This window comes from Salmo salar, chromosome 13, assembly GCF_965601325.2.
Source record: "Salmo salar chromosome 13, fSalSal1, whole genome shotgun sequence".
NCBI classification, from domain to species: Eukaryota; Metazoa; Chordata; class Actinopteri; order Salmoniformes; family Salmonidae; genus Salmo; species Salmo salar.
The window spans coordinates 42,340,698-42,359,934 of NC_138303.1; the positions used below are offsets into that span (position 1 = coordinate 42,340,698).

Here is a 19,237-nt window from a genome sequence, read left to right on the forward strand (position 1 = left end):
CATTGTAAAACAAGAATGTGTTCTTAACTGACTTGCTCTGTTAAATAAAGGTTAAAAACAATAAAACAAACAAACAAATTAATATAAACGAGCCATGCAGGCAGAACTAATTTAACAAGTGTGTATACTGCAAGGGTGTATACTGTCTGTATGGCATTAATAGCCTACTGTACCTGATGGCAATGCTGTTAGAAAGATGTCCATTTGTAATTTTGACTGTAGGATGCACCTATTTCCTGCCCAGAGACTGGAAGTGCAGAGACAGGAAGTGGCCCAGCACTTGATGGACATCTCAGTCAGTTTATCAAGCGTAACTCACAGTTAAGACTGACAAACATGGAACCTGTCATAATATGCTCATCATGCTGATCTTTAACTCAAAGAAGAGCACATTCAATAGTGGCCCGGCCTCAGGGCAGGCCCCACAAGCTCCTGTAAGAGAACCTGACACATGGGTCCCATGGATGTCCCCATTTCCCTTATACCACAGTGTGGCACCACCAATACAAATACAAATGTAATGGTTTTTATGTAACATAGATTTATTTATCATCATCATTAGGCCTTTATGTGTTTCCTTACCAGAAGTAGAGTCCTGGCTATAGTAGCTCTGAACAGGATATAGGCCTAATCAGGTCATTGTTAACCGTCTAAGCATAGGATTAACCTGTGCTGCTAATCCTACACACCACAACTATTCTACTGGTTACATCGTGGAAACATTGTAACCATGAAATGTATCAATAGGTCTTAATAGATGTATAGAGGTGGATAAACTCGATTTACGAGCGCGTTTATGCCAATACCGACTGGAACGTGGAATAGCTGTTGAATTCACGTCTGTGCTCAGTCTTGTGGTGGGTTGGATCAAGGCGTGTCGCGCTAGCCATGTAGGCCTGCCTATATAATGGCAATGTTAGTCCTGACCGGGAGAGGCTTGAAGTCGCGCCACTCATTCTGTGCGATCAGCAGTTTCACATTCATCGGCAGTCACAGGAGAGCTTTCACAATGGCAGAACACTTTACTGAGCAAATAGTATTTAACAGACCAAAGGTAAGCTACAAATGAAGAACATAATGTATCAGGCAAAGCGAATTTTGCAGTAAATGATTAACTCAACCACGTTGTTGTATTGAGGACATATAGCAGTTCACTCGGCTACATTGTTTATATGGTAAGGTTTCACGTCATTTATTCATCTGTTTGTTTCTAAAACCCCGGATGCACATGGTTAGAAGAAACGAAAGGTAGTCTACAGGTTAGGAGAACTCACGCAGCAGGTTAGGAGCATTTGGTTAAGGTTAGCGAAAATGCTTTCCTAACTCTGCTACGAAAATCACTTCGGACAAAGTGGCATGTTTTTAAGGAGTCCCAGTCTACTACTACAGCAGAACTGCCGTCCTTGCGCAATTCACCTACACATTTGCACAAGCCTCGCGAGCAACACGTTAAATGGAGAATGCATAGCCTAGATCAGTGTTACTCACTATTTTTTGTAAGGGTGCCACTTTGGGTTGAGACAATCATTCAGAGGCCGGCACAGAACTTACATTTGTTGTACTTTTTCTTCCAATATTATCAATTGAGAGCAAATTCGGAGCAATAGAGCACATGCAATTGATTTGATTTACAGCACATCACAAATATATAAACTCAGTTAAAAAAAAAACATCCTCACTGTCAACTGCGTTATTTTCAGCAAACGTAACATGTGTAAGTATTTGTACGAACATAACAAGATTCAACAACTGAGACAAACTGAACAGGTTCCACAGATGTGTGACTAACAGAAATGGAATGTGACTCTGAACAAAGGAGGGGGGTCAAAATCAAAAGTAACAGTCAGTATCTGGTGTGGCCACCAGCTAGCTGCATTAAGTATTTCAGTGCATCTCCTCCTCATGGACTGCACCAGATTTGCTAGTTCTTGCTGTGAGATGTTACCCCACTCTTCCACCAAGGCACCTGCAAGTTCCCAGACATTTCTGGGGGGAATGGCCCTAGCCCTCACCCTCCGATCCAACAAGTCCCAGACGTGCACAATGGGATTGAGATCCGGGCTCTTTGCTGGCCATGGCAGAACACTGACATTCCTGTCTTACAGGAAATCATGCACAGAACGAGCAGTATGGCTGGTGGCATTGTCATGCTGGAGGGTCATGTCAGGATGAGCCTGCAGGAAGGGTACCACATGAGGGAGGAGGATGTCTTCCCTGTAATGCACAGCGTTCAGATTGCCTGCAATGACAACAAAATCAGTCTGATGATGTTGTGACACACCGCCCCAGACCATGACGGACCCTCCAAATCAATCTCGCTCCAGAGTACAGGCCTCGGTGTAACGCTCATTCCTTCGACGATAAACGCGAATCTGGAACCGCACTCGTCAGTGAAGAGCACTTTGCCAGTCCTGTCTGGTCCAGCGATGGTGGGTTTGTGCCCATAGGCGACGTTGTTGCCGGTGATGTCTGGTGAGGACCTGCCTTACAACAGGCCTACAAGCCCTCAGTCCAGCCTCTCTCAGCCTATTGCGGACAGTCTGAGCACTGATGGAGGGATTGTGCGTTCCTGGTGTAACTCGGGCAGTTGTTGCCATCCTGTACCTGTCCCGCAGGTGTGATGTTTGGATGTACCGATCCTGTGCAGGTGTTGTTACACGTGGTCTGCCACTGCGAGGACTATCAGCTGTCCGTCCTGTCTACCTGTCTTAGGCGTCTCACAGTACGGACATTGCAATTTATTGCCCTGGCCACATCTGCAGTCCTCATGCCTCCTTGCAGCATGCCTAAGGCATGTTCACGCAGATGAGTAGGGACCCTGTGCATCTTTCTTTTGGTGTTTTTCAGAGTCAGCAGAAAGGCCACTGGTGTCCTAAGTTTTCCTAACTGTGACCTTAATTGCCTACCGTCTGTAAGCTGTTAGTGTCTTAACTTTTTAGTGACAGGGGGGCAGTATTCGGAAATTCAGATGAATGACATGCCCAAATTAAACTGCCTGCTACTCGGGCCCAGAAGGTAGGATATGCATATTATTAGTAGATTCGGATAGAAAACACTCTGAAGTTTCTAAAACTGTTTGAATGATGTCTGTGAGTATAACAGAACTCATATGATAGGCAAACACCTGAGAAAAAATCCAACCAGGAAGTGGTTTGTAGTTTTTCAACTGATTGCCTTTCCAAAGTACAGTGTCTGTGGGGTCATTTTGCACTTCCTAAGGCTTCCACTAGATGTCAATAGTCTTTAGAACCTTGTTTCATGCTTCTACTGTTACTGGGCAGAGAATAAGAGCTGTCTCAAGCCTGGGACCAGTGAGTTGTTTATGCGCCGCTCCTTTTTCCTCTGTAATGAATATGCTATTGTCCGTTTGGAATATTATCAAAGATTTATGTTAAAAAGACCCTAAGGATTGATTGTAAACATTGTTTGACATGTTTCTACGAACGGTAATGGAACTATTTGACTTTTCGTCTCGGGTTTTGCGCTCGCGCGTTATGCCTTTTGGATTAGTGATCTGAACGCGCGAACAAAACGAAGGTATTTGGACATAAATATGGAGTTTATCGAACAAAATTAAAATTTCTTGTGGGAGACCTGGGAGTGCATTCCAACGAAGATCAGCAAAGGTAAGTGAAGATTTATAATACTATTTCTGAGTTTAGTTGACTCCAGAACTTGGCGGGTAACTGTATAGCTTGCTTTGATGGCTGAGCTCTGTTCAATATTCTGAGTACAATGTGCTTTCGCCGTAAAGCTATTTTGAAATCTGACACAGCGGTTGCATTAAGGAGAGGTGTATCTATAATTCTTTCAATAACTGTTGTAAATTTTATCAACGTTTATGATGAGTATTTTTGTAAATTGACGTGCTCATTCACCGGTAGTTTTGGGAGGCAAAACATTTCTGAACATCACGCGCCAATGTAAAATGTTTTTTTTGGATATAAATATGAACTTTATCGAACAAAACATACATGTATTGTGTAACATTGAGTCCTGGGAGTGTCATCTGATGAAGATCATCAAAGGTTAGTGATTTTAATTTTAGCTGTATTTCTGGTTTTTGTGACGCCTCTCCTTGCTTGGAAAATTGCTGTGTGGTTTTTCTTGTTTAGGCGCAGTCATAACATAATCTAATGTCGTGCTTTCGCCGTAAAGCCTTTTTGAAATCGGACAATGTGGTTGGATTAACGAGAATTTCTTTTAAAATGGGATATAATAGTTGTATGTTTGAGAAATTTGAATTGAGATTTTTGTTGTTTTGAATTTGCCGCCCTGCTATTTCACTGGCTGTTGGCAGTGTGTCCCGCGGGTGGGACGCTAGCGTCCCACATGCCCCAGAGAGGTTATCAACTGTTCCACAGGTGCATGTTCATTAATTGTTTATGGTTCATTGAACAAGCATGGGAAACAGTGTTTAAACCCTTTACAATGAAGATCTGTGAAGTTATTTGGATTTTTATGGATTATCTTTGAAAGACAGGGTCCTGATAAAGGGACTTATATATATATATATATATATATATATAAAATAGGCTACATCACATGTATAAGACCCATATTAAAGGTTACCTCCGTAGTTGACTGAGTGAAAAGGTCTCTTCTGCTCCTTGACTGAATTCATTCTCAATGTGTAGTCTGTTGCTATCCTTGTGAGGCAATCCAGGTGTGCATTGGTCAGTCTGTTTCTCTGTTTTTGTTTCACAATGTACATTGTTGAAAATGTTGCTTCACATAAATAAGTGCTGACAAAAAATGTAACCATTTGCACACACTGCTTCAGAAGTGGATACTCTGTCTTACACAAGGCTCCAGAAATGGGTAACACCTGATCTTAGTTCACCTTGCAATGTGTCATTTGCCTGCAGCTCCACTATCTCACTCTCTATGCCAGCACGGTCAGGACCGAGGGCTGTGATGACTGGGGTCAGAGATGCCACTGGCACATGAAAGGCGTTCTCAATGAAGTTGGAAAAACTCCTTGTACCACATCATATCCTTGAATCTTGACTCAAACTCCAACTTCAACTCTTCCAACACACGCACAAATGCATCGCAGCTAAAATGTTGCGGTATTTCTGGGTTGGATGTGGTGACTGCTCTGAGTTTTGGGAAATGAACAAACTCTCTGTCAGGTATGAACAGTGGGGTGATTTATTTTGAAATGCTGTGACCACACGCAGCATTTTGTCCGGAGTTTTAGCTTTCCCTTGGAGCTGGAGATTCACCGTGTTCAGGTGGCAGGTGATGTCAGTTAATAAAGCCCGCTTTAATATTAACTGTGGATCATCCACTCTGGTTCCTCTCTCCTCTTTCTTGCAACAAATTCACGGATTTGATGGAGAGATCTTTCCAAAACTCTGCCACGAGACAGCCATCTCACCTCATTGTGAAATATCAAGTCGCCATATTCTGTCTGATATTCCTCCAGCAACTCACGGAATTGCCGGTGATTCAGTGCCCTCGCAATAATAATGTTCACCACGCGCACGACTTGCTGCATCACATTCTGTTAGTCACAGTCTGAGTTTAGCCACAAGTGCTTCCTGATGAATGATACAATGAAACGTAACAAATTTGTCAATATCCTCTCTTTCTCATCAGGCTTATGAGTCCCTACTTCCCTCGCATGTTTGGTGTGCCGTCAGTGCACACAGATGCCAGATTTGATCAGTCAATATTATTATCAGCAAAAAATGTAACAAGGGCTTTCAGAATATTCTCTCCTTGTGTTTGTCCCTGAAGGGCCAGTAACATAAAAGTTCTTCTCTGAACGACTCGGTTTGAGAGAAGCGGACCCAAGCACATAATTGGGCAATGTCACTTACATCCGTGCTTTCGCCAAGCGCAATACTAAAACACGGTGCCTGGGATATGTCAGTAATCAGTTGCTTACCGATGTCTTGTTATGGTCGAGTCTGAAAGTTGCAGTCCCTTAATTTGCTTTAAAATAGCTTCCTTGTTTGTGAAATCAGCATACAATATTTCATCTGAGGCCAAAAATACATTATTTGACAATCTCCACGTCTGTGAAGGCCTTATTGTTTCTCGCGAGTATCCAAGCAATCTCCTATTTTTCCTTTGTCGTTTTCTCTGCAACAGTGCTAGATCTGTCCATCGTTTGTCCTTTTGAGTTGCGCTATTTTGTTGTTTCTGAGGTTGCGTTGTGGCGGATATGTTTTGTCAAAGTGGGCATGATGTGACTGCAAATGTCACTCTCTAAATTTTGCTTGTTTAAAACAATTGACTGTCTTCTGGCAAATAAGACAGTGAGCTAGTCCCATCATGCAGTACAAAAAAATACTTGTCTGTCCATTTCTCTTGGAACTTTCTGTGTTCTTCTTGAATCGACCGTATCCTTCTCTTAGCTACTTTAGCTGCATGAGCTAGCTGCATTTCCCCGCCGCCATCATCCTGGTTCTCTGGTGGTTGTTCTTTCATGGCTTCCCCCTCATTGTCATTGTCAATAGATTTACGGTTCTTTTTTACAATAAATCGATCCATGTCTACCAGACTGCAAAATGAGCTAGTAGCAAACTGATATGTCGCTGTAGCTGAGCAGTTTATGTTCAGCAGCTGCGCTATATTGCTATCTATCTGCCGTCCGGGGAACAATAGATATATTCAACAAAGTGATTCAGGCCTGCATTAAACAGATTTAATTGAAATTGCATCATTGTTATGTATTATGAATGGAAAATCAGAGCGAGCCACAAATTAAGGGCTCGGCCTGCGGGCCATGCAATGAGTACCACTGGCCTAGATAGTCTACATTTTCTATTGTTATTTTGTCAGTCACTTACTGAGGTTTTACATAGCATGCAGTATACTTAAGCAATAGAGTACCACAGTATGAGTCATAGTACCAATAAAACCCAGTGCGCAAACAAGGAAATGGTTCCAATCGTTTTTCCACTATTCATTTTTCCCATAGGGGATTTTAGAAACACTTACAATAAGGGCTGTTTTGTGTAGGCTCGAATAAATACACACGCGCACAGTGATTAACACACGGGGCGAGACCCGTAATCATCTGCGCAATCCTCAAGGGCACAAAAACAGGTACCCGCACGCACCAACGAACACTGTAACAGTAATCAACCGCTCAATGGAAACCAAAGGGCACACTTATACAAGTTCTAATCAGTGGGAATAGGGAATAGGTGTGCGTAATGAAAGTTCCGGAGGGATCCGTTTGAAAAATGATGCGCTCACTACTGTAAGTTGCTCTGGATAAGAGTGTCTACTAAAATTGAAAAAATAATGAATAGACCATTTCAGTTTTCACATAGAAATATGTTGCATTTTCAAAGTATTTAAAGAAACTGTAAAACATATATCAAGCAAGTGTTTTTATATTCCACAAATATTATCAGATTACCAATGTAATTAGACCAGTACACTTTCTTTCAGTACACAGGTCTTTCAGCCAACGAGCATTCAGGGTTCGAACCACCCAGTTTATAATGAGTATTAGGTAACATGCCACTGTGGTGATGGATGGTTGAATTGCTATGTGCTTTACTGGTGGAATCAGACTGATTAATGTGTCAGGCAGTAGGATATGTACTGTTTATGTAGAGTATAACATAAACAAAATATAACACCAATAAAAAAAAAAAAAGGCCTTCCTTTCCTCTCTACTTAACTTCCCCTCACAGGCTTTCAGTTTTCCTTAAATCCCATTAGGTTGGCTGCTCAGCCTACCTTAGTTATCCTAGCCCTGCCATTCCCAATCAATTAGAGCGCTTGGAAATGCTCATCTAGACACTTGCACCCGTCCATTCAGGTCAGTGTTATCGTCTTCCGAGAAGACTCATGTTTCAGAGGACTTTTTATTGTCGACAGTGACACGAATGTCTCTGAATGATGTGCTTGCTTTGAAATGTAAGTTGCAGGGGTTTTTAATGGGGGTGTTGCATGCTTTCTAATAATAATTACCACTAATTACTTAATGTTACTTTGATAAGTTTCAACCATATGTTCTACTGGATGGCTGTAACATTTTTGTAATGTTAGAGTTGCCAATACTGGTTTATGTATTGTATTTCGTATTGCCATAAGTGTTTTTATTGCATTGGTTGCACAAGTACTTTTGTGGAAGTGGTTTAATTGTTGTATTGGTAAACATTAGGGGTAAAACGGTTCACAAAATTCACGGTTCGGTACGATATGGTACAGTGGTGTCACGGTACGGTTTCGATACATCGACAAAATAAATGCCTGAGAAATGTAATTTGTATTTAGATTTTCCATTTATTATAATAGTAAACATGGGTAGCTTGAATTCCCAGGAGCAGATGGAAACAAAGGGACAACAAAAAAACAGCAGTGCCTGCTTATAACATGAAATGAAATAAAATAGTAATTTAAACAGAACTTCAACAAGAGTGTATAGTCCAGCAGCATATATCAAAATTAAGTCCCATAGCAGTGCCTTAAACAAAATAGGACCACTTGAGACTGGTTACTTAAAAAATAAAAAATAAAACTTTTATCACATTTTCAAGATTTTCTTTAAGATTAGTCTATCCACATTATCTGCAGTGAGCACAGATCAGCTTGTTGTGACAATGTCGGGCTGTGGAGAATACCCTCTCGCTAGGGACAAAGGTCCCAGGCACAGCCAGGTAGCGCCTTGCTAACATGGCAACATGTTAACTCTTTGGTCTTCCACCATGTAAGTTGATCAGCATCCAGGGGAATACAGTCCACTTCCCTGTATAAGGTCACATCCTCCTCTACGACCTTGATCTTTGACTCGGTTCCCTGCTCCTGGGTTGTGAACAACAAACCCAAAAAGCTCAGCCATGGCAGACTTATTTTCTGGAGGAGAACCCCTGTTTTCTGCCGTCTCTGGAGAGGGGTTGGCTCCTGTGGTATCTGTGGCTTGACCCTGCAGAATTAAATTAGATGAAAAAAAAATATTTTTTATTTTTTTGGAAGTGGCTTTAAAAATATGATTTGTTAGAAATGTATATCAGACAGTATTATTACTTTATAATTAATTGTTAAATCACTAATTAATAAAATAATAAACGTCACATGAACAAAATAAATACAATACCTGTTGTATATTGGTCACAATCTCTGCTGTGAGTTCATTGTAGACTCTCAGACGAGCAGCAGCATCCAGGTGCAGCAGGGACTTGAACCGGGGGTCCAAAGCGGTGCTCTGGTGTAAGAAGTCTTGGACACCAGGGTCAGCATAGCTAGGCTCCAGGTTAACTCTGATAGCAGTCTTGACATCCCTTACTGCAGGTTCATCTTCATCGGATGCCACCATTGAGTTCAGGATCATTGTTTTTCATAGGCAGGACCATGGAAACTGATGGAATGCTCTCGGTGCATATCAGTGTTGTGACTGTTTTGTGAGGTTTGCACACTTTTTGATAACTTCCTCTGCTGGTCTTATGTCATTTTCAGACAGTTACTATCTGACATTCTTCCTCACAGCTTGATCAGTCAGTGTAGAATACACTGCAACTTTCTGCTCAAGATATCTCTCAACCATGTCATGGCTTGAATTCCATCTCGTAGGGACATCTTGAATTAGTTTGTGGTTTGGCAGCTCCAGCGTCTCCTGTTTTGTCTTGAAAACATGTGCAGCAGTTGTGCTTTTATGAAAGAAGGATACCACCGTCCTGATCTTTGCTAGGAGATGATAGATTGGATTCACTGACATTGCTTTTTGAGATGCTAGATTAATAACGTGAGCAAAGCATCCTATCTGTGGCCCCAATCCAGCTAGTGCAACTGCATTTACAATATTTCTAGCATTGTCAGTGGTCACAGGAATCGTTACATTATCCCTCCAACTTCCACAATGTAACTACTTCCCTTAGCCCTTCCCCCCCCAAGTTTACACTGGTGTGACTTCTCTCAAGGCGACGTGTTTGAAGTACATGGCTTTTTATCTCCCACTCTGTCGTAATGAAATGAGCCGTTACGGTAAGGTAGCTCTAGACGTCCAACTATCTGTTAGAGCAACAGAACGTGTTTCTGACAACTCGCTCTCAAGCTGTTCTTTAGTTTTTTTTTAATGTAAGGCAGGAATTAATGTGTACGGGAAGGAATAGTGAAGCGCGGCTCGACCACTTTAAACATGTTTCTGAACCCCGCATTCTCTACCACAGAGAAGGGTCTCATATCTGCCGCTATGAATTTTGCAATCGCTGCGTTGATTTCTTTAGCACTACCGGAGTCAGCCGTATATTGTTGCTTGACGGCTGTGGGGAGAAGTGGTTGCCGTTTTCATTTTTTTTCGCCAAGTTCCACCGATTGTTAGTTTTTGGGTGATGTCGGCGCAAATGAGTAGTCATGTTACTCGTGTTGCCACTTAAATAGGCTATTGGAAATGAACAGGGCCTACATGTTGTAGACGTTTTATCCACCACTCGTTTGCCATCCTCGTTATAGTTTACAGGGAAACCGAAGTGTTCCCAGACGGCAGACCTGAATGATACTGCGGCGTCTTCTAGTTCTGGCTCTCCAATGCTTGCCATGCTAAATCTTTTTAAAGACAACTTTATTACTATGTGGATATTTTTCCCACGTTAATTTATACGCCATTGGTTTATGCAATAATGTTTTTTTTTTACAATGAAATATGTATATATTTTCCTAGCTATATGATTAATGTATTGTTCGGTTCGCAGTGCGTACCGTGGACCCTGTACCGAACGGTTCGATAAGAATACACAAACTGTTTCACCCGTAATAAAGTATTTTGCATGCACATGCTAATCTCAGCTTTTTCCATAGTTGCCTTTTTATTATCCAGGCTGTAACACATCTGGCCGTGATTGGGAGTCGTCCCATAGGGCGGCGCACAATTGGCCCAGCATCGTCTGGGTTTGGCCGCCGTAGGCTGTCATCGTAAATAACAGTTTGTTCTTAACTGACGTGCCTAGTTAGTTTTTTTTTAAATGAGGGGGTTTATTGTGCTGCCTTGGATGAGCTTCTAAAGTCATCACAGTCATCCTAACCAACTTGCCCTCCAAATACACCTCTGCTGTTTTCAATCAAGATCTCAGCAATCACTGCCTCATTGCCTGCATCCGTAATGGGTCTGTGACCAAACGACCACCCCTCATCACTGTCAAACGCTCCCTAAAACACTTCTGCGAGCAGGCCTTTCTAATCGACCTGGCCGGGGTATCCTGGAATGACATTGACCTCATCCCGTCAGTAGATGATGCCTGGCTATTCTGTAAAAGTGCTTCCTCACCATCTTAAATAAGCATGCCCCACTCAAAAAAAAATGAACTAAGAATAGATATAGTCCTTGGTTCACTCCAGACCTGTCTGCCCTTGACCAGCACAAAAACATCCTGTGGCGTTCTGCATTAGCATCGAATAGCCCCCGTGATATGCAACTTTTCAGGGAAGTTAGGAACAAATATACACAGGCAGTTAGCTTTTCTAAGGCTAGCTTTTTCAAACAGAAATTTGCATCCTGTAGTACTAACTCAAAAGTTCTGGGACACTAAAGTCCATGGAGAATAAGAGCACCTCCTCCCAGCTGCCCACTGTTCTGAGGCTAGGAAACACTGTTACCACCGATAAATCCACTATTATTGAGAATTTCAATAAGCATTTCTCTACGGCTGGCCATGCTTTCCACCTGGCTACCCCTACCCCGGTCAACTGCCCGGCACCCTCCACAGCAACCCGCCAAAGCCCCCACCATTTCTCCTTCACCCAAATCCAGATAGCTGATGTTCTGAAAGAGCTGCAAAATCTGGACCCATACAAATCAGCCGATCTAGACAATCTGGACCTTGTCTTTCTAAAATGATCTGCCGAAATTGTTGCAACCCCTATTACTAGCCTGTTCAACCTCTCTTTTGTATCTTCTGAGATTCCCAAAGATTGGGAAGCTGCCGCGGTCATCCCCCTCTTCAAAGGGGGAGACACTCTAGACCCAAACTGCTACAGACCTATATCTATCCTACCCTGTCTTTCTAAGGTCTTCGAAAGCCAAGTTAACGAACAGATTACCGACAATTTCGAAGCTCACCGTACCTTCTCCGCTATGCAATCTGGTTTCAGAGCTGGTCATGGGTGTACCTCAGCCACGCTCAAGGTCCTAAATGACATCATAACCGCCATCGATAAGAGACATTACTGTGCAGCCATATTCATCGAAACCTGGCCAAGGCTTTTGACTCTGTCAATTACCACATTCTTATTGGCACTCGACAGCCTTGGTTTGTCAAATGATTGCCTCACCTTGTTTACCAACTACTTCTCTGATAGAGTTCAGTGTGTCAAATCGGAGGGCCTGTTGTCCGGACCTCTGGCAGTCTCTATGGGTGTGCCACAGGGTTCAATTCTCGGGCCGACTCATCTCTGTATACATCAATGATGTTGCTCTTGCTGCTGGTGATTCTCTGATCCACCTCTACGCAGATGACACCATTCTGTATACTTCTGGCCCCTCTTTGGACACTGTTAACTAACCTCCAGACGAGCTTCAATGCCATACAACTCTCCTTCCGTGGCCTTCAACTGGTCTTAAATGCAAGTAAAACTAAATGCATGCTATTCAATCGATCACTGCCCGCACCCGCCCACCCGTCCAGCATCACTACTCTGGACGGCTCTGACTTAGAATACGTGGACAACTACAAATACCTGGGTGTCTGGTTAGATTGTACACTCTCCTTCCAGACTCACATTAAGCATCTCCATTCCAAAATTAAATCTAGAATCGGCTTCCTATATTGCAACAAAGCATCCTTCACTCATGCTGCCAAACATACCCTCATAAAACTGGCCTTCCTACCGATCATCGACTTCGGTGATGTCATCTATAAAATAGCCTCCAACACTCTACTCAACAAACTGGATGCAGTCTATCACAGTGCCATCCGTTTTGTCACCAAAGCCCCATACACTACCCACCATTGCGACCTGTACGCTCTCATTGGTTGGCCCTCGCTTCATACTCGTCGCCAAATCCACTGGCTACAGGTTATCTACAAGTCTCTGCTAGGTAAAGCCCCGCCTTATCTCAGCTCACTGGTCACCATAGCAGCACCCACTCGTAGCACGCGCTCCAGCAGGTATATCTCACTGGTCACCCCCAAAGCCAATTCCTCCTCGTCTTTCCTTCCAGTTCTCTGCTGCCAATTACTGGAACAAACTGCAAAAATCTCTGAAGCTGGAGACTCGTATCTCCCTCACTAGCTTTAAATACCAGCTGTCAGAGCAGCTCACAGATCACTGCACCTGTACATAGATGGGCTGTTTACAGATGGGCTATCTACCTACCTCATCCCCATACTGTTATTTATTTATTTATTTATTTATCTTGCTCCTTTGCACCCCGGTATCTCTACTTGCACATTCGTCTTCTGCACATCTACCATGCCAGTGTTTATTTGCTATATTGTATTTACTTCGCCACCATGGCCTATTTATTGCCTTACCTTATTTGCACTCACTGTATATAGACTTTTTGTTTTCTTTTGTTCTACTGTATTATTGATTATGTTTTGTTTATTCCATGTGTAACTCTGTTGTTGTATGTGTCAAATTGCTATGCTTTCTTGGCCAGGTCGCAGTTGCAAATGAGAACTTGTTCTCAACTAGCCTACCTGGTTAAATAAAGGTGAAATAAACAGACTGTTCTTGGAGCTTGCTCATGCTCTGAGTAATGTATGACCCTGTGGCACCTTGCCAGATCTGATAAAATGGCAGATTCTCCACCAGGCTGGAGAGAGAGGGTGCCATAAATCTTGACACTTTGTCAATCCAAGTAATTCGTTTCTCTCTCTCCAAGAGTGAATGTTTGTTTGTGTTGATGCTGTGTTTATAGCCCTTTATAGACATGTTGTAATCGTAATGCTGTTTGTCATTTATTCATGTATATACAGTTGTGGCCAAAAGTTTTGAGAATGACACAAATATTAATTTTCACAAAGTTTGCCACTTCAATGTCTTTAGATAATTTTGTCAGATGTTACTATGGAATACTGAAGTATAATTACAAGCATTTCATAAGTGTCAAAGGCTTTTATTGACATTTACATGAAGTTGATGCAAAGAGTCAATATTTGCAGTGTTGACCCTTCTTTTTCAAGACCTCTGCAATCTGCCCTGGCATGCTGTCAATTAACTTCTGGGCCACATCCTGACTGATGGCAGCCCATTCTTGCATAATAAATGCTTGGAGTTTGTCAGAATTTGTGTGGTTTTGTTTGTCCACCTGCCTCTTGAGGGTTGACCACAAGTTCTCACTGGGATTAAGGTCTGGGGAGTTTCCTGGCCATGGACCCAAAATATCGATGTTTTGTTCCCCGAGCCACTTAGTTATAACTTTTGTCTTATGACAAGGTGCTCCATCATGCTGGAAAAGGCATTGTTCGTCACCAAACTGTGCCTGGATGGTTGGGAGAAGTTGCTCTCGGAGGATGTGTTGGTACCATTCTTTATTCATGGTTGTGGTCTTAGGCAAACTTGTGAGTGAGCCCACTCCCTTGGCTGAGAAGCAACCCCACACATGAATGGTCTCAGGATGCTTTACTGTTGGCATGACACAGGCCTGATGGTAGCGCTCACCTTGTCTTCTCCGGACAAGCTTTTTTCCGGATGCCCCAAACAATCGGAAAGGGGATTCATCAGAGAAAAGGACTTTACCCCAGTCCTCAGCAGTCCAATCCCTGTACCTTTTTTAGAATATCAGTCTGTCCCTGATGTTTTTCCTGGAGAGAAGTGGCTTCTTTGCTGCCCTTCTTGACACCAGGCCATCCACCAAAAAAGTATTCACCTCACTGTGCGTGCAGATGCACTCACACCTGCCTGCTCAAGCTCTGTACTGGTGGTGCCCCGATCCCGCAGCTGAATCAACTTTAGGAGACGGTCCTGGCGCTTGCTGGACTTTCTTGGACGCCCTGAAGCCTTCTTCACAACAATTGAACCGCTCTCCTTGAAGATCTTGATGATCCGATAAATGGTTGATTTAGGTGCAATCTTACTGGCAGCAATATCCGTGCCTGTGAAGCTCTTTTTGTGCAAAGCAATGATGACGGAACGTGTTTTGCATGGTTGACAGAGGAAGAACAATGATTCCAAGCACCACCCTCCTTTTGAAGCTTCCAGTCTGTTATTCGAACTCAATCAACATGACTGAGTGATCTCCAGCCTTCTCCTCGTTAACACAGGTGTGAGTGTTGACGAGAGAATCACTGACATGATGTCAGCTGGTCCTTTTGTGGCAGGGCTGAAATGCAGTGGAAAAGTTTTTGGGGGGATTCAGTTCATTTGCATGGCAAAGAGGGACTTTGCAATTCATCTGATCACTCTTCATAACATTCTGGCGTATATGCAAATTGCCATCATACAAACTGAGGCAGCAGACCTTGTGAAAATTTATATTTGTGTCATTCTCAACTTTTGGCCACGACTGTATACAGTACCAGTCAAAGGTTTGGACACAGCTCCTCATTCGAGGGTTCTTCTTAATTTTTACTCTTTTCTACATTGTATTTTATACTTGAGATTCTTCAAAGTAGACACCCTTTGCCTTGATGACAGCTTTGCACACTTTTGGCATTCTCTCAACCAGCTTCATGAGGTAGTCACCTGCAATCCATTTAAAATTAACAGGTGTGCCAAAGTTAATTTGTAGAATTTATTTCCTTAATGCGTTTGAGCCAATCAGTTGTGATGTGTCAAGGTAGCGGTGGTATACAGAAGATAGCCCTATTTGGTAAAATACCAAGTCCATATTATGGCAAGAACAGCTCAAATAAGCAAAGAGAAACGACAGTCCATCATTACTTTAATCTTGAGCGTCTCGTCCCGTTTGCGGGATCAAAATCCAGCGAAAACTCCTAGCGACATTAGCATAACGAAATGTAATAATAATAATTATTATTTTTTTTTTTCAAATATAGGACTTTCATATCGTTTTATAGATACACCTCTCCCGAATCGACCCACGTCGTCCGATTTCAAAAAGGTTTTACAGGAAAAGCAAATTATTAGATTGTTAGAGGAGTCCATCGTAAAAGCAGCAACATAGCCATTTTCCGACCAACCACATGCATCACAAATAACCAAAAAACAGCTAAATGCAGCACTAACCTTTTACAAACTTCAACAGATGACACACCTAGGACATCATGTTACACAATGCATGCATTCTTTTGTTCAATAAAGTTCATATTTATATATGAAAACAGCATTTTACATCGGCATCTGACGTTGACTAACTATTTTCCCGTCAAATGCATTCGATGAAACAGAGCTACAATTTACTGAATTACTATTCGAAAACATTTTTAAAATGTAATATTGTCATTCTAAGATTTATAGATGAATATCTCTTGAAAGCACCTGTCATACCAGATTTAAAAATAACTTTACTGGGTAATCACACTTAGCAATAAAAGGGGATGCGATACTCAGAAAATGAGCTAGTAAACCGAGCTCGGCGCCATCTTGGAACAATCGCATATCACATCTAATCTTGTATAATATTGTCAATAATCGCTTACCTTTAGTTGTCTTCATCAGAAAGCACTTCCAGGAATCCCAGGTCCACAACAGATGTATTTTCGGTCGAAAAAGTCCATCCTTTATGTTCCATTAGCTTGCTGTTGTTAGCGCGTCTGAATGCTGTATCCAAATGCTCTACCGGGCGCGGGACAGCCGTTTTGAAATATATATATTTTTTTTCCCATTTAGGTTCGTTCAAACATGTCAAACGTTGTATAACATAAATCTTCAGGGCCTGTTTCAACGAGGGGGACGATTGTATTGTGTTTCCAAAGGTGGGGGTAGACAGGGCCGCCGGCGTCATAATGGTGATGGCCCTCCCCCTGTGACCAATTTCCAACGCGTCTCATTCACTGAGTTTCGACAGTAGAAGGCTCAAAACACTTTGTAAAGACTGGGGACATCTTGTGGAAGCAATAGGAAGTGCTCAATGAACGATAGCTCACGGTGTGAATAATAGGCAACGACGTGAAGTTGAGTCCACAATTCAGAATTCCACTTCCTGTTTCAATCGGTCTCGGGGTTTTGACTGCCATATGAGTTCTGATATACTCACAGACACCATTCAAACAGTTTTAGAAACTTTAGGGTGTTTTCTATCCACAGGTATTAATTATATGCATATCCTAGCTTCTGAGTTTGATTAGTAGGCCGTTGAAAATGGGCACGAAGTGAGTCAGGCCTTCATGGTCAAATTGCTGCAAAGAAACCACTACTAAAGGACAAGAAGAAGAGACTTGCTTGGGCCAAGAAACACGAGCAATGGACATTAGACCGGTGGAAATCTATCCTTTTTGTCTGAGTCCAAATTACTATGTGTCTTCGTGAGACGCATAGTAGGTGAACAGATGTTTTCATTTTATTTGTTTTTCAACAGGACAATGATTCAACACACCTCCAGGCTGTGTAAAGGCTAATTGACCAAGAAGGAGAGTGATGGAGTGCTGCATCAGGTCTGGCCTCCACAATCACCTGACCTTAACCCAATTGAGATGCTTTGGGATGAGTTGGACCGCAGAGTGAAGGAAAAGCGGCCAACAAGTGCTCAGCATATGTGGGAACTCCTTCAAGACGGTTAGAAAAGCATTCCAGGTGAAGCTGGTTGAGAGAATGCCAAGAGTGTGCAAAGATGTCAAAGGATGGCTACTTTGAAGAATTTCAAATATAAAATACTTTTGCTTACTACTGTACATGATTCCAGATGTTATTTCGTAGTTTGTCTAAAGTATTATTCTACAATGTAGAAAATAGTAAAAATAAAGAAAAACCCTTGCATGAGTAGGTGTGTCCAAACTTTTGACAGGTACTGTATGTATAGTTATAACCCTTAATACTGTTTACATGTGTGCAGATATGTCTTCTAGAACCCACAACAATAAGATTCCAAGTAATTCGATTTACCACAATCTTACATTTACATTTAAGTCATTTAGCAGACTCTCTTATCCAGAGCGACTTACAAATTGGTGCATTCACCTTATGATATCCAGTGGAACAACCACTTTACAATAGTGCATCTAAATCTTTTAAGGGGGGGGGGGGGGGGGTTAGAAGGATTACTTTATCCTATCCTAGGTATTCCTTAAAGAGGTGGGGTTTCAGGTGTCTCCGGAAGGTGGTGATTGACTCCACTGTCCTGGCGTCGTGAGGGAGCTTGTTCCACCATTGGGGTGCCAGAGCAGCGAACAGTTTTGACTGGGCTGAGCGGGAACTGTGCTTCCTCAGAGGTAGGGAGGCGAGCAGGCCAGAGGTGGATGAACGCAGTGCCCTTGTTTGGGTGTAGGGCCTGATCAGAGCCTGAAGGTACGGAGGTGCCGTTCCCCTCACAGCTCCGTAGGCAAGCACCATGGTCTTGTAGCGGATGCGAGCTTCAACTGGAAGCCAGTGGAGAGAGCGGAGGAGCAGGGTGACGTGAGAACTTGGGAAGGTTGAACACCAGACGGGCTGCGGCGTTCTGGATGAGTTGTAGGGGTTTAATGGCACAGGCAGGGAGCCCAGCCAACAGCGAGTTGCAGTAATCCAGACGGGAGATGACAAGTGCCTGGATTAGGACCTGCGCCGCTTCCTGTGTGAGGCAGGGTCGTACTCTGCGAATGTTGTAGAGCATGAACCTACAGGATCGGGTCACCGCCTTGATGTTAGTGGAGAACGACAGGGTGTTGTCCAGGGTCACGCCAAGGTTCTTAGCACTCTGGGAGGAGGACACAATGGAGTTGTCAACCGTGATGGCGAGATCATGGAACGGGCAGTCCTTCCCCGGGAGGAAGAGCAGTTCCATCTTGCCGAGGTTCAGCTTGAGGTGGTGATCCGTCATCCACACTGATATGTCTGCCAGACATGCAGAGATGCGATTCGCCACCTGGTTATCAGAAGGGGGGGAAAGGAGAAGATTAATTGTGTGTTGTCTGCATAGCAATGATAGGAGAGACCATGTGAGGATATGACAGAGCCAAGTGACTTGGTGTATAGCGAGAATAGGAGAGGGCCTAGAACAGAGCCCTGGGGGACACCAGTGGTGAGAGCACGTGGTGCGGAGACAGATTCTCGCCACGCCACCTGGTAGGAGCGACCTGTCAGGTAGGACGCAATCCAAGCGTGGGCCGCGCCGGAGATGCCCAACTCGGAGAGGGTGGAGAGGAGGATCTGATGGTTCACAGTATCAAAGGTAGCAGATAGGTCTAGAAGAATGAGAGCAGAGGAGAGAGAGTTAGCTTTAGCAGTGCGGAGA

The 19,237-nt window shown here is 43.1% G+C and overlaps 1 protein-coding gene across 1 annotated transcript in view; it reads left to right on the forward strand.

Moving 5' to 3' along the window:
- Positions 1 to 854: 854 nt before the first annotated feature.
- LOC106567100 (adenosine deaminase) overlaps positions 855 to 19,237 on the forward strand; it is a 57,223-nt gene continuing 38,840 nt past the window's right edge. Inside the window, exon 1 of the mRNA XM_014135994.3 lies at positions 855 to 1,054. Within this exon, the coding sequence (XP_013991469.1) occupies positions 908 to 1,054 (147 nt within the window). The 5' untranslated portion in view covers positions 855 to 907. The remainder of the gene's footprint in view (positions 1,055 to 19,237) is intronic.